General features: G+C 45.4%; 1 protein-coding gene across 1 annotated transcript in view; it reads left to right on the forward strand.

Annotated features, from left to right (window-relative positions):
• The window catches only part of MFSD8 (major facilitator superfamily domain containing 8), a 66,324-nt gene that overhangs the window by 5,286 nt on the left and 47,831 nt on the right, over positions 1–13,207 (forward strand). Inside the window, exon 2 of the mRNA XM_030191746.1 lies at positions 3,051–3,142. Coding sequence (XP_030047606.1) covers positions 3,051–3,142 — 92 coding nt within the window. The remainder of the gene's footprint in view (positions 1–3,050; positions 3,143–13,207) is intronic.

Raw genomic sequence — 13,207 nt, forward strand, 5'->3', positions numbered from 1 at the left:
GTGTGCTAACGCTAGAGACACTGATATACTCCTATGAGTGTCTCTAGCATTAACGCACACTAAAAACGCTAGCAAGACTTAGTAAACAGTCTTTAGTCAAAATGGAAGCGATGCTGAAGGAAAGGATAGTGAATTTCCTGGAAGCCAGTAAGTTGCAAGATACGAGACAACATGGTTTTACCAAAAGGAAATCGTGCCAAACGAATCTCATTGAATTCTTTGATTGGGTGACAGGAGAATTGGATCAGGGATGAGCTATAGACGTAATCTACTTAGATTTCAGCAAAGCTTTTGACACGGTTCTCCACAGGAGGCTCTTAAATAAACTGGATTGTGAACTGGATTAGGAACTGGTTGACGGACAGAAGCCAGAGGGTGGTGGTGAATGGAATTGCTCGGAGGAGGGAAAGGTGAGTAGTGGTGTGCCTCAAGGATCGGTGCTGGGACCGATTCTGTTCAATATATTTGTGAGTGACATTGCTGAAGGGTTAGAAGGTAAAGTTTGCCTATTTGCGGATGATGCTAATATCTGCAACAGAGTGGACACCCGGGAGGGAGTGGAAAACCTGAAAAAGGATCTGAGGAAGCTAGAAGAATGGTCTAAGGTTTGGCAATTAAAATTCAATGCGAAGAAATGCAAAGTGATGCACTTAGGGAATAGAAATCCTCGGGAGACGTATGTGTTAGGCGGTGAGAGTCTGATAGGAACGGACGGGGAGAGGGATCTTGGGGTGATAGTATCTGAGGATCTGAAGGTGACGAAACAGTGTGACAAGGTGGTGGCCGTAGCTAGAAGGTTGTTAGGCTGTATAGAGAGAGGTGTGACCAGCAGAAGAAAGGGGGTGTTGATGTCCCTGTATAAGTCATTGTTGAGGCCCCACCTAGAGTATTGTGTTCAGTTTTGGAGGCCGTACTTTGCGAAGGATGTAAAAAGAATTGAAGCGGTGCAAAGAAAAGCTACGAGAATGGTAAGGGATTTGCGTTACAAGACGTATGAGGAGAGACTTGATGACCTGAACATGTATACTCTGGAAGAAAGGAGAAACGGGTGATATGATACAGACGTTCAAATATTTGAAAAGTATTAATCCGCAAACGAACCTTTTCCGGAGATGCGAAGGAGGTAGAACGAGAGGACATGAAATGAGATTGAAGGAGGGCAGACTCAAGAAAAATGTCAGGACGTATTTTTTCACGGAGAGAGTGGTGGATGCTTGGAATGCCCTCCCGCGGGAGGTGGTGGAAATGAAAACGGTAACAGAATTCAAGCACGCGTTGGATAAACATAAAGGAATCCTGTTCAGAAGTGTTCTATGTCTGGATGCCTGGGTTCGTAACATCCATAACCACTCATTGCCCCGCCCTCGCGTCAAAACGTAATGACGTCATAGGGCGGAACAGTGAGAGGGAAGAGAAGCCAGCGCCAGCCAGCCAGCCAGAGAACGTTCTGGTACAAATCAAGGGGAGGAGATAATCCCCCCCCCCCCCCCCCCCCCCCCCGAGTTCCAATTCAAGTCACAGCCAGTCCTTCGCCTACTCCTCGCCTTCCTGTGTGCCGCCCAGAATTTAAAAGTTCTTACCTTGGGGTCCGGCGGCAGCAGTGAAAGGCGAGCAGGTACGGCTCTTCAGCCTGCCTTCCCTTCTCAGCTCTGCCTCTGGTCCTGCCCTCATTTCCTGTTTCTGCAAGGGCGGGACTAGAGGCAGAGCTGAGAGAGAAGGGAAGGCAGGCTGAAGCGCCAAGCCTGCTCACCTTTCACTGCTGCCGCCGGACCCCGAGGTAAGAACTTTAATTCTGGGCGGCACGCAGGAAGGCGACGGGCACGCGGAGGACTGGGAGAAGAAGGTGGCCAGCGCAGGTCGAGCTAGCACTTGGAGGAGAGGGAGGGAGGGGGGGCCTGTAATTCAGAGGAGAGAGAGGGGGGCCTGGAACGGAGGAGAGGGAGGGGGCCTGGAACTCGGAGGAGGGGGCCTGGAACACAGGAAAGGGAGGGAGGGGGCCTGGAACTCGGGGAGGAGAGGGAGGCCTGGAACTCGGGGAGGAGAGGGAGGGGAGAAGGGGGAGCCTGGAACTCGGAGGAGAGAGAGGGGGGCCTGGAACTCGGAGGAGAGAGAGGGAGGGAGGCCTGGAACTCGGAGGAGAGGGAGGGGACCTGGAACTCGGATGAGAGGGGGAGGGAGGAGGCCAGGCTGGAACTCGGAGGAGGAGGGCCTGGAACTCGAGGGGGAGGGGGAGAGGAGGTGGAGGAGAGGGGGGCCTGGAGTTTGGAGGGTGGGGGCCTGGAACTCTGAGGAGGAGGGAGGGGGGCCTGGAACTCGGAGACAGAGTTGGAGGGAGGCCTGGAACTCAGAGGAGAGGGAGGAGGCCTGGAATTCGGATGAGAGGGCGGGAGGGAGGGGGCCAAGCTGGAACTCGGAGGATAACCTTGCTAGTGCCCGTTTCATTTGCGTGAAAAACAGGCCTTTTTTACTAGTTTTCTTAAAATTTGCTGGTTGGAAAGTCAACATTATCTGTGTTGTTATGGTTACCCAACCGTAAATCTTTGTGCCTTTTGAAATTGTTGTAATCAAATGTAAGTTTCCTTACTCTAAATTGGGTGGAACTACAGCCCAACATCTGGATAATCACTTGCCTATATTCTCATTCTCCAAAAGATAGTGGCGTGTGCTAGACTGGTGCTGCAAAACCTTAAGTTCTAAGGCCAGTGACTTTGGGCCTCCTACCTCTGGAACAGGCCTTTGAGCAGTCTCCCAAAGCAACATACTAATAATTTGCAAATAGGCTAGTTTGTATTACCATAGCTATAAAAATAATGTTTTTAAGCATGGGATTCGTCTTAATTCTCACACAGCTATTAGAAAGTGTGATTTTTGTGGGCTTTTGTCTCTTATTCGGTAGTAAAGTAATGTTCAGAAGTCTGTATATTATACATACAGATACGAGTTATGCATTTGATAGGAGAAGCTGAAAGTGTGGCAGAAAATGTCAAATCATTTGCTTATTTTTCATTAATAATGACTGAATTTCTCAAATGCTGTTTATTTTACTCCAGGGATGGGAATATGATGGAAACCATTGAACAGCACAGAAGGCGATGGTGGTCCATCCGGGTTATGTACCTCACTATGTTTCTCAGCAGCATAAGTAAGTAAACTTGCTATTCATAGAATAGAAATAAAGCGTTACATTAATGGTTTGACTTGGATTGCTTACAGGTTGTGGTACTGTTTCTCCAAGGATAAGTGGGTGACATCATCGAATATAGCCAGCCCAAGAGAGAGACTGCTGTAGCGTCAGACAACTTCTAAAGCTATGCTTTCTATGCTATGTCATGCAGTACCTCCTTAATTCATTTTGAGACATATTTTCAAAGCACTTAGCCTTCCAAAGTTCCATAGGTTTCTATGAAACTTTGGAAGGCTAAGTGCTTTGAAAATATGCCTCATAGAGGGGCATAATCGAACGTAAACGCCTATCTCCATGGGCGTTTATCTCCGAGAACGGGTCCATGAAGGGGCGGGCCGAACGGTATTTTCGAAAAAATGGACGTTTTTGAGCTGGGCGTGTTTTTTTTAGCGATAATGGAAACTACAAACGCCCAGCTCAAAAACGTCCTAATCCGAGCCATTTGGTCATGGGAGGGGCCAGGATTCGTAGTACACTAGTCCCCCCTGATATGCCAGGACACCAACTGGGCACCCTAGAGGTCAGTGCGGTGGACTTCAGAAAAAGCTCCCACATGCATAGCTCCCTTACCACGGGTGCTGAGCTCCCAATCCCCTCCCCCAAAACCCACTCCCCACAAATGTACAACACTACCATAGCTCTTGGGGGTGAAGGGGGCACCTACATGTGGGTACAGTGGGTTTTGGAGGCCTCCCATTTACCAGCACAAGTGTTACAGGTGGGGAGGGGGATGGGCCTGGGGCCACCTGGCTGAAGTGCACTGCGGTACCCACTAAAAGTACTCCAGGGACCTGCATACACGCAGGCCTCTAGGACTTTTTACTGCTGTATAACATTGGCACACCAGTTTACACCTGAAGACTAATCGCTCCGAAAACGTCCTTTATTGGAATAAGCACGTTTACTCACAGTTAACTGCAGATCACAGATTGTGCCCCACTGGCAACGAGTCTCCCTGGTACTGAGATTAGCAGTAGGTCAGAGCTGGCAGAATGCTGTACAATGCCCTCTTTCAGCCACATTCAAGGTAAGAACTAAGTTCTCTAACGTGGCTAACACAGGAAAGGGATCTAAAACTGGCTTACAAAAATGGCCACTACCTCATGGACTACCGGAAACATAACTGGACACACTCTGACCCAGTAGGCAGGGGGAAAAGCACCATGGGAGAAGAGCCTACCAACTACCAACATCGTGAGACTGTAACAGAAGCTAATGAAATCACGGAGCCCAATACCTTACACCCACCACAATGCAATGCTGATGTGACCCTGTAGTGCACCCGAGAGCCACATCTGACCCAGGGAAAGGCTGTGAGAGGATCGAACACATTCTGCTGTCATGGAGGTGGGTACAGCATTTGAGACTGGCATAGAGGCTGGAAAAAAAGTTTTTAAAGTGTTTTGGGTTTTTTTTTGGTGGGAGGGGGTTAGTGACCATTGGGGGAGTCCGGGGAGGTCGTCCCCAATTCCCTAAAGTGGTCATCTGGCAAGTTGGGGCACTTTTTTGGGACTTGTTCGTGAAAAAAAAGGGTCCAAAAAATGTGACGCAAAATTGCGGTAAAAACATCTTTTTTTTTTCTGATTATCAGCTACAGACGCCCATCTCTCCTCGGCTGATAACCACGCCCCAGTCCTGCCGCCACCATGCCTCCGACACGCCCACATCAACTTTATTTGTTTCCATGACGGAGTGCAGTTGGAAACGCCCAAAATCAGCTTTCAATTATACCGATTTGGGCGCCTTTGCGAGAAAAACGCCCATCTCCCGATTTGGGTCGAAATATAGGCGTTTTTCTCTTTCGATTATAAGCTGGATAGTCTCTTTTCTTTTGCACATTGGGCCTTCATTCCTTTTAGCACTCTTAGTTAGGTTTTCATCTGTTTATAAAGATTTTCTTCTGTCCAAACAGTGAACTTTGAAAATAGAAGACATCAAGAAGTTCCAGTACTGTTTGGACTACTGCTATTGTAGATTGTGTATGGAAGGCAAGTTAGGATCTATATTATTTTGAAATCCATCCCAGTATATGTTTTTATTGAAAACGCCCTGAAGCACGTTAGGTTTTATGTCTCAGTATTTTTATTGATTCTCAATATACAGGTAAGACAGTGAACAACAGTCTTGAAGCGAGGAGCATTGTACATAGTTGTCTAAAAGACAATAAAGAAGAAGAGGAAGGGGGGAAAAAGGAGGATATGTGACAAAGCGTGTTTCACGCATAAGCCATAGCATGAAATACAGCAAATAAGCAAACGTAGCATATTACACTAAACATCTTTAAAATAAGATACAAGTGGAGACCATTTTTGCACATGCAAAGCAAAATGGGATGATGTTTTAGCAAAATAAGTTTCATACTTATAAGTTTGCATCAACAAATTCCACCATTCATGGTAAGTAACTTTATATAAGGATTTGCAGGGAAATTACTTTTAAGACAGCATGGTATTAATAAGGGTACATTCATTAGATTTAAGAACACCTTTATGTTTAAACTGTTTTATTAACAATTCTCACAATACAAAGTAATGTAGAATATGCATATAGCATTGCTTGATATACAAAACAGCATTCTTACAACATATTCAACTTCGCCAAACACTTTTCGTCCCCATTTTTCTCCCCCCTCCCCTCTTAACAATTCCTTGGCCCATGCTAACATTAGGTTTTAAGTGACTCTTGTTCCTAATATCATATACTTGAATACTTCATTAGGTAAAATAGTGCTTATCACAAAATATCAGTAAACTAAACATCAAAGCTCTAGATCACTGCCAAGCTTTAGCCATTTACATCTCACTCAACCCCTCCAACCCCCCACCCAATACCTCCCCCCCTTGCAAGCAGAATTCCACTCTAGACTAAATTTACTACTCCAGGCTACCCATACTCTCCATTATTCCACTATTTATCAGGCATTAACAAGCAGACTACGTCCCCTTGGACTAAGCATTTGCAGGTATGGTGTCCAAATCTGCAGAAAGCGCACTCTACGTTTAGGCGATTGTTTTGAATCCCTAGCCTCCCAAGAGGCCAGGAGATGCACCTGATTGCGCCAATGCCAGTAAGCTGGCCCTTCCGATGAGACCCAGTATTGCATAATGCATTTCCGCGCTACCAAGCTCAGCTTCCTGCATAACATTATAGCGGGGGCGCCTAATGGGGCAAACGCTCTTGGTTGATCCAACAGAAACTGCCGCTCCGTTCCTTGAACTCTGTTCCCCAATCGAATCAAAAACCCTCTTACCCTCTGCCAAAACATGCGCACCTTGGGGCATTGCCATAATGCATGATATAACGAGCTGGGACCCCCTCTGCATTTAGAACACCCCGAGTTGTCCGGCCCCAACATATGAGCCAGTTGTGTTCTAGACATATACCCCCGTAGGACCACTCTATAACCACACTCCCTCAGCCTCTCATCTGTTACCAACGCCCGTATGCCCTTCAAGGTAGCTGACACATCCCATGTTGCCAGGGAGGTCCCCAAATCTTGTTCCCATTTTCGCTTAAGATCAACATATTGCCTCTGGGACCTACGCCTAGCCAGTGCCCCATACAGTGCTGATACAGATTGTTTCTCTATCTGCAACTCCTCAAAGAAAACCCTTAGCAGCTCCCCCATCCGCCCTCTCAGGGGTACTTGGCTCAGGGACTTCACATAGTGTCGGACCTGTGCATAGGCAAATCTATTGCCCCAAGCTGATCCCACTTTATCTTGAAGAGCGTCAAATGTTATCATTTCCCCATTGTCCAATAATAGGTGTTCCAATCTTGTGATGCCCAGCCCTTGCCATCTGCCAAATGTCGGGTTATCTATCCCTGCTTCAAAAACAGGATTGCCTACGATTGGGATTTGATCTGTAACGTGTGGTTGGCCCCCCATTTGCCGCATCCACCACTGCCACACCTCCCGAAGGGGCTGTAGTATTATACTTTTTTTTAATTTAGAAGGGAGCTGACTACGAGATAAATGGAGCAATGCTAATATATCATAGGGAGCAAAAAAAGCTTCCTCCAAGCCCATAGGTGTGTAATACTGCGTGGCATTCACCACATCTCCTAAGTGGCGCAGCAAACACGCCTGATTATATAGGAACACATCCGGGATACCCATTCCCCCCTGTCTCCAGCTCCCTATTAACAGGTTTTGGCTAACTTTAGGCTTTTTGCCTGCCCAACAAAATCTACTAAAAAGGCGCATCATCCGCTTCAAATCAGACTGCGATAGGCGTATGGGTAAAGTTTGAAGAACGTACAACCAGCGCGGAAACAACACCATTTGTACTACATGTATCCGTCCCATTAATGACAGTGGCAGACTCATCCAAGAGTCCAATTTAGTTTTAGTATATTCCAGTAAGATTTTAACATTCAACTGATATAAATCTAATGTATTCATTGTGAGTCGGATTCCTAAATATTTAAAAGACTCTCTGGCCCATCTCAACGGAAATTCAGGAACCCAGTCCCTCTGGTTCACCTCTGGCGAAGCCAGCGCTTCTGACTTGTCTAGATTAATACGGAAACCTGAGTAGTCGCCATATTCACGAAAGGTTTCCAATAACGTGTCTAAGGATTCCCTTGGGTTTGTGAGGTGTACCAAAATATCATCCGCAAATGCTGCGATCTTAAACATGTGGGTCCCTAAGCCGACTCCCCGGATCAAAGGGTTTGCCATGATATCTCTGATAAGGGGATCTAAAACCAAAACAAAGAGAAGAGGGGACAATGGGCACCCCTGCCTCGTGCCCCTCCTAATACAGAAACTTTCCGATTCTATCCCGTTTACTCTCAGAGTGACACATGGGTTGGCATATAAAGCATGAATTGCCTCAACAAATCTCCCTGAAAATCCATAATGTTCCATCGTATCAAAAAGAAACTTCCAGTGAACCTTATCAAAGGCCTTTTCCGCCTCAAAGCTGATCAGCAATGATGCTACCTTCGCCTGCGAGCTGTGTTCTAGTGATGTCAATATTGCTCTCAAGTTTTTACTCACTGCTCTACCTCCCACAAATCCCACTTGACTTTCATGAATCAACCTTGGGAGCAGCCTCGCCAGTCTATTAGCCAAGATTTTTGCCAACAACTTGGTATCATAATTTAACAGGGAAATAGGCCGGTACGATGTCGGCTCTAGAGGGTCCCTCCCCGGTTTCAACAAAACTATTATTTGAGCCCTATTCAAGTCTGGGGGTAACCTCTGTCTCTCTATCAATTGGTTCAAAAATCTAGTAATTGCAGGTATAACTCCTCCTTCCATTAATTTATAGAATTCTCCCCTTAAACCATCAGGTCCCGGGGCTTTCAGTCGCGGGCTGCGGGCAATAACTAGACTGACTTCATCCTCAGTAATTAATTGATTGAGACTGTCCAACTCTTGTATTGTAAGCTTTGGTAAAGCCAGATTTTCTAAATACATCTGATTTAACAGACCGTCTTCCTCTGGGGAAGCGTACAGCTCTTGATAAAAGGCCCGAAAAGTTTCACATATTGCTTTGTCTGATGTGTGGAGCCCTCCCCCCCTTTGTCTCAGTGCCAAAATGTTCTTAGTCCCTCCCCGGGGGTTAATTATTTTTGACATCAACTTGCCTGTTTTATTACCATGTTTATAAAGCATATATCTATAGTATAGCTGTGACTTGTGTGCCCTTTCTTGCAAAAGTACATTTAAGGCGGTTTGAAGCTCCAACACTTGTTGTTTATCACCTATCGCGTGTGTCTCCCCATATCTCTTCCGTGTCTTACAAAGTTGGTTACTTAAACGCAAGATCTTTCTATCTCGTGTCTTCCTCACAAAGTGCGTGTGACTTATCACTTCGCCTCTAAGAACCGCCTTAGCCGCTTCCCAAAACAAAACTGGGTCTTCTATGTGTTCTTGATTATGAGTACTATATTCCGCCCAGCGAGCTTGTAATCTGCCTTTAAGCATTGGATCTGAGCTGAACTCCAGGGGAAATTGCCATTTATATTCCTGTGGGGTTGTACCGCTTGGTATCCATTCTATCTTAACCCAGGCATGGTCCGACACCATGTACGGTCCTATCTCCGCTGTTGTCACTTCCCCAAACATCTGACGTGATGTCAGAATATAGTCAATTCTCGACTGAGTGGAGTGGGCCCGCGACAGGTGTGTATAGTCTTTCTCACCTGGGTGCAGCACCCGCCACACATCAACCAGGCCCAACATCTGGCTCAACTGTAAGAGGCCTCTATTATTATAACATGAAGAGGCCGTCTCCGGGGCTGATCTGTCCAGAGAGGGGTCCCAAGTTGCATTTAAATCACCCCCCAGCACTATAGCTGCGTGCGGTTGCCTAAGCAAAAAATTAATTAAAGTTTGATAAAACTTCCGATCGTATCTATTTGGAGCATAAACATTACAGATTAGCAGTTTCTGTCTCCCAACTACCACTTCCAATATAACATAGCGGCCTTCAGTATCAATCAGAAGTGGATTAATTACAGAGGCTATGCCTTTTCTAATTAGTATCGCTACTCCTCCCTTTTTACCTTGTGCATTTGCTGCTATACAATCCCCAACCCACCAGGTGCTGAGCTTGGCATGTTCAATCTGGTTCAGATGCGTCTCCTGCAAGAGTGCTATGTCTGCCTTCTGCCTATTTAATTGTTGTAAAATCTTAGAACGTTTGATTGGCGAATTAACTCCGCCTACATTCCACGTTAGTATTCTTACTATTCTTGGATTTGAAAGTGTGTGCCTATATCCATAGATGTCCACTGTTGTACTCGAGGGGGACATCCCAGCCTCTGCCCCCCCCCCACTTGCACCTCCAATATGTCAGCTTCATTGTTATGTTCTACATCCTTTCTAGTTAAGACTTGTGCCCTGCTTGCATCCCTCTTTCCTCCCCCCCCCCCCCCCAAATCCTGTATCCCTTATTCTCAGGTCCACCAATTAGGACCTCGACTTCCTTACGTCTCTCCCTCCCCCCTCCGCATTATACAATGTTACATTAAACATAACTTTCTTTGTCAAGCTGATCAGACACTTACAGGGTCTCCCCCCTCTTACCAGGGGTTCAAACCGGTTCACCCACTGGCCATGTCTGCCATATAGTGTCTTAATCAACAGCAAAAGATAAAAAAAAAAAAAGGCTCAACACTCAAGTCTAACTCACAAACCATAGAACCTTAACTTTCCAACTGCAGCCATCTTGCCAAGCCTTCTGCTACTATAAGTGGTCCATCTTTGTTCTTGGCTGGGAGATTACTGTATTGTCATATATTGACCAGTCAGGTCTCTGCTGACCTCTCCGTATAACATTACTCAGTGTTCTCAGAGTGTTCTCTTTTCTATGCTGTTCAACTTGCATCTGAAGATATTGTTCCCAGCTGTTGTAGAAATTCTTTAGCCGCCCCTGCCGTCTCATATGTCTTAGTAATACCGTTATGCGTGACCCGCAGTTTGGCAGGGTATTGTAGTGCAAATCTTATTTTCTTTTGGAATAGCGTTGAGCAAACCTCCGAAAACTGTCTCCTCCGTGTTGCTACCCCTGCTGAATAATCTTGGAAACATCTTACTGGGATTCCTTCATACTCCAATGCTTTTCCAGCTCTCAGCAGCTTCATCACTTCTTGTTTTTGCGCATAGTTCAAAAATCTTAGAATTACCACTCTTGGTTTATTGGTGCCAGTCATTTTCATCCCGATGCGGTGAGCCCGTTCTATCTGTATTGGCCCCGAGGCTTCTGGGAATTGTAGTTCACTGGCAAACCAGCGTGCCAAAAAAACCTCCAAGCCCCGTTCGGGTAACTCTTCTGGCAGGCCCACCACTCGGATATTATTTCTCCTGGACCTGTTTTCTAAGTCCTCAATCTTTTCCTCCATCGCCTGCAGCTTTTTTTGAGTTATATCTTGTATTGTCTCCACCTCCGTTACTCTATCCTCAATTTCACTCACACGTGCTTGAAAGCCTGCACAATCCCGAGAAAGATCTGTGAGCTGTTCTTTTACCTTTTCCAGGTTAGTATTTATGGGGGAGAGCCGGCGATCCAACATATCTTCTAACACTGAGGACATTTCTGAAGTTATTTCGGCGATCCAGGCCGATGACACTGTCGGGCCCGGCGGGCTTGCGGGCGGCGCCATCTTGTCTTCTGCTCCTCTACCACGGAGCTTATCTTTATGTATATTTTTCGCTGCCATCACGCCGCCAATTAATTTAAAATGTACGTTGCCGGCCTCTCTAGCGTTTCAGGCTGCGGCGAATTTCGTTTTTAGATCGCGGTTTGTGAGCTGGTCATGCGGAGGGGGGATTGAAGCCGGAGAGATCTTTTTCCTTCAACCCCTCGCGGTCATGACGTCACCGGAAGTCTTAAGAACACCTTTAAAACATTGGTCTTTAAGTACCACATGCTTATAGGACATTGAACTAGAAAGACGGAAATCATCTACCAATAGTAACCATATGTCATTCCAATAACTCTGAATACACATACAATCAAATATAAGGTGCTTTAAATTACCTTGCTGAGATTGACAAGACCAACATGAGCTAGAGTTAGAGGAATCAATAGTGTATATTTAAGAGGCGTCCACAATGATCTGTGCATGAAAAAGTATAAAGACTGCAACGTTGATGAAGACTTAGAACACTTAAATGAGGAACTCCATAGCTGTTCCCATAACTTATCTGAGATGGATTGTTGGATGTCCTCCTCCCAGCATCTACGTAAACCCGTACATTTAAAAGGAAGCTTACTTAGGATATGCTTGTAAATGTGGGAAGCAGCGTGGCCTGTATGCTGGAGCCGTAAATTTATATCAGCAAGTTCTGGAGTTTGAGGCATACGCTGAATTTGCAAGCTTCTTTTCCTCAGCGTAGAGGTAATCTGTAGCCATTGATAAAATTGGGAATCAGACAGCGAGAATTCAGTTTTCATATCTGCGAAGGATTTCCAAGTTTGATTTTTAAAGATCATTAAGAGTCCATATGCCTGTGCGCTGCCAATGAGACCGTGATACTTGCTTTTTATCAATTTTAAATTTAGGGTTGTTCCAGACACGTGCTGGAGAGGACCAGGGAATACTTAAAGACTTATCAAAAGATGACAGTAACTTATGAGTAGTATTAATGATTGAATTGGAGACAATACTTTTAGGAAGACGCATGCCAGTTAGATGAGAGTGTAATAATGGGTCAATGATAACTTCCTCAAACGCTAGCCATCTGGAAAGGGAAGCAGCGCTCAGTGGAGCAATCCATTCCATGCCTTGACGCATGATAAAAGCTCTATGATACAGCTGAAGGTCAGGAAAATGAACGCCACCAAGCAATTTAGGCAGTTTTAATTTACGCAAAGAGATTCTAGGTACCTTGAGATTCCTTAGGAGGTTAGAGAGCAATTTCTCCAGCCTTCTATAGAAGGAACTGGTAAATAGAAGAGGGATCATGCTTAAAACTACTTGGGCACTACTGAGCAAGATGTAAATATGAACAACAAACACAGTTTGAAATGTCTATGTGCGAATGCCAGAAGCCTAAGAAATAAAATGGGAGAGTTAGAATATTTTGCACTAAATGAAAAATTAGATGTAATAGGCATCTCTGAGACCTGGTAGAAAAAGGATAACCAGTGGAACACTGTCCTACCGGGGTACAAATTATATCGTAGTGATAGGGTGGATCATATTGGTGGAGGTGTAGCTTTGTATGTTAAGGAGGGCCTTGAATCAAATAGATGATTGAAAATTCTGCAGGAAACAAAACACATCTTGGAATCCCTATGGATTGAAATTCCATGTGTAAAGGGGAAAAGGATAGGAGTGCACTACCATCCACCTGACCAGGATGAACAGACAGATGTAGAAATGTTATCAGAAATTAGGGAGGCTAACAAACTAGGCAACACAATAATAATGAGTGATTTCTATTACATTTACCCAGTCAGTATCGGGGTAACATCAGGGCATGCTAGGGAGGTAAAATCCTTGACAAAATCAAGGACTTCTTTTTGGAGTGGCTGGTTCAGGAGCCAACAAGAGAAGGAAAAA

This window comes from Microcaecilia unicolor, chromosome 2 (assembly GCF_901765095.1).
Source record: "Microcaecilia unicolor chromosome 2, aMicUni1.1, whole genome shotgun sequence".
In the NCBI taxonomy this organism is placed as follows: Eukaryota; Metazoa; Chordata; class Amphibia; order Gymnophiona; family Siphonopidae; genus Microcaecilia; species Microcaecilia unicolor.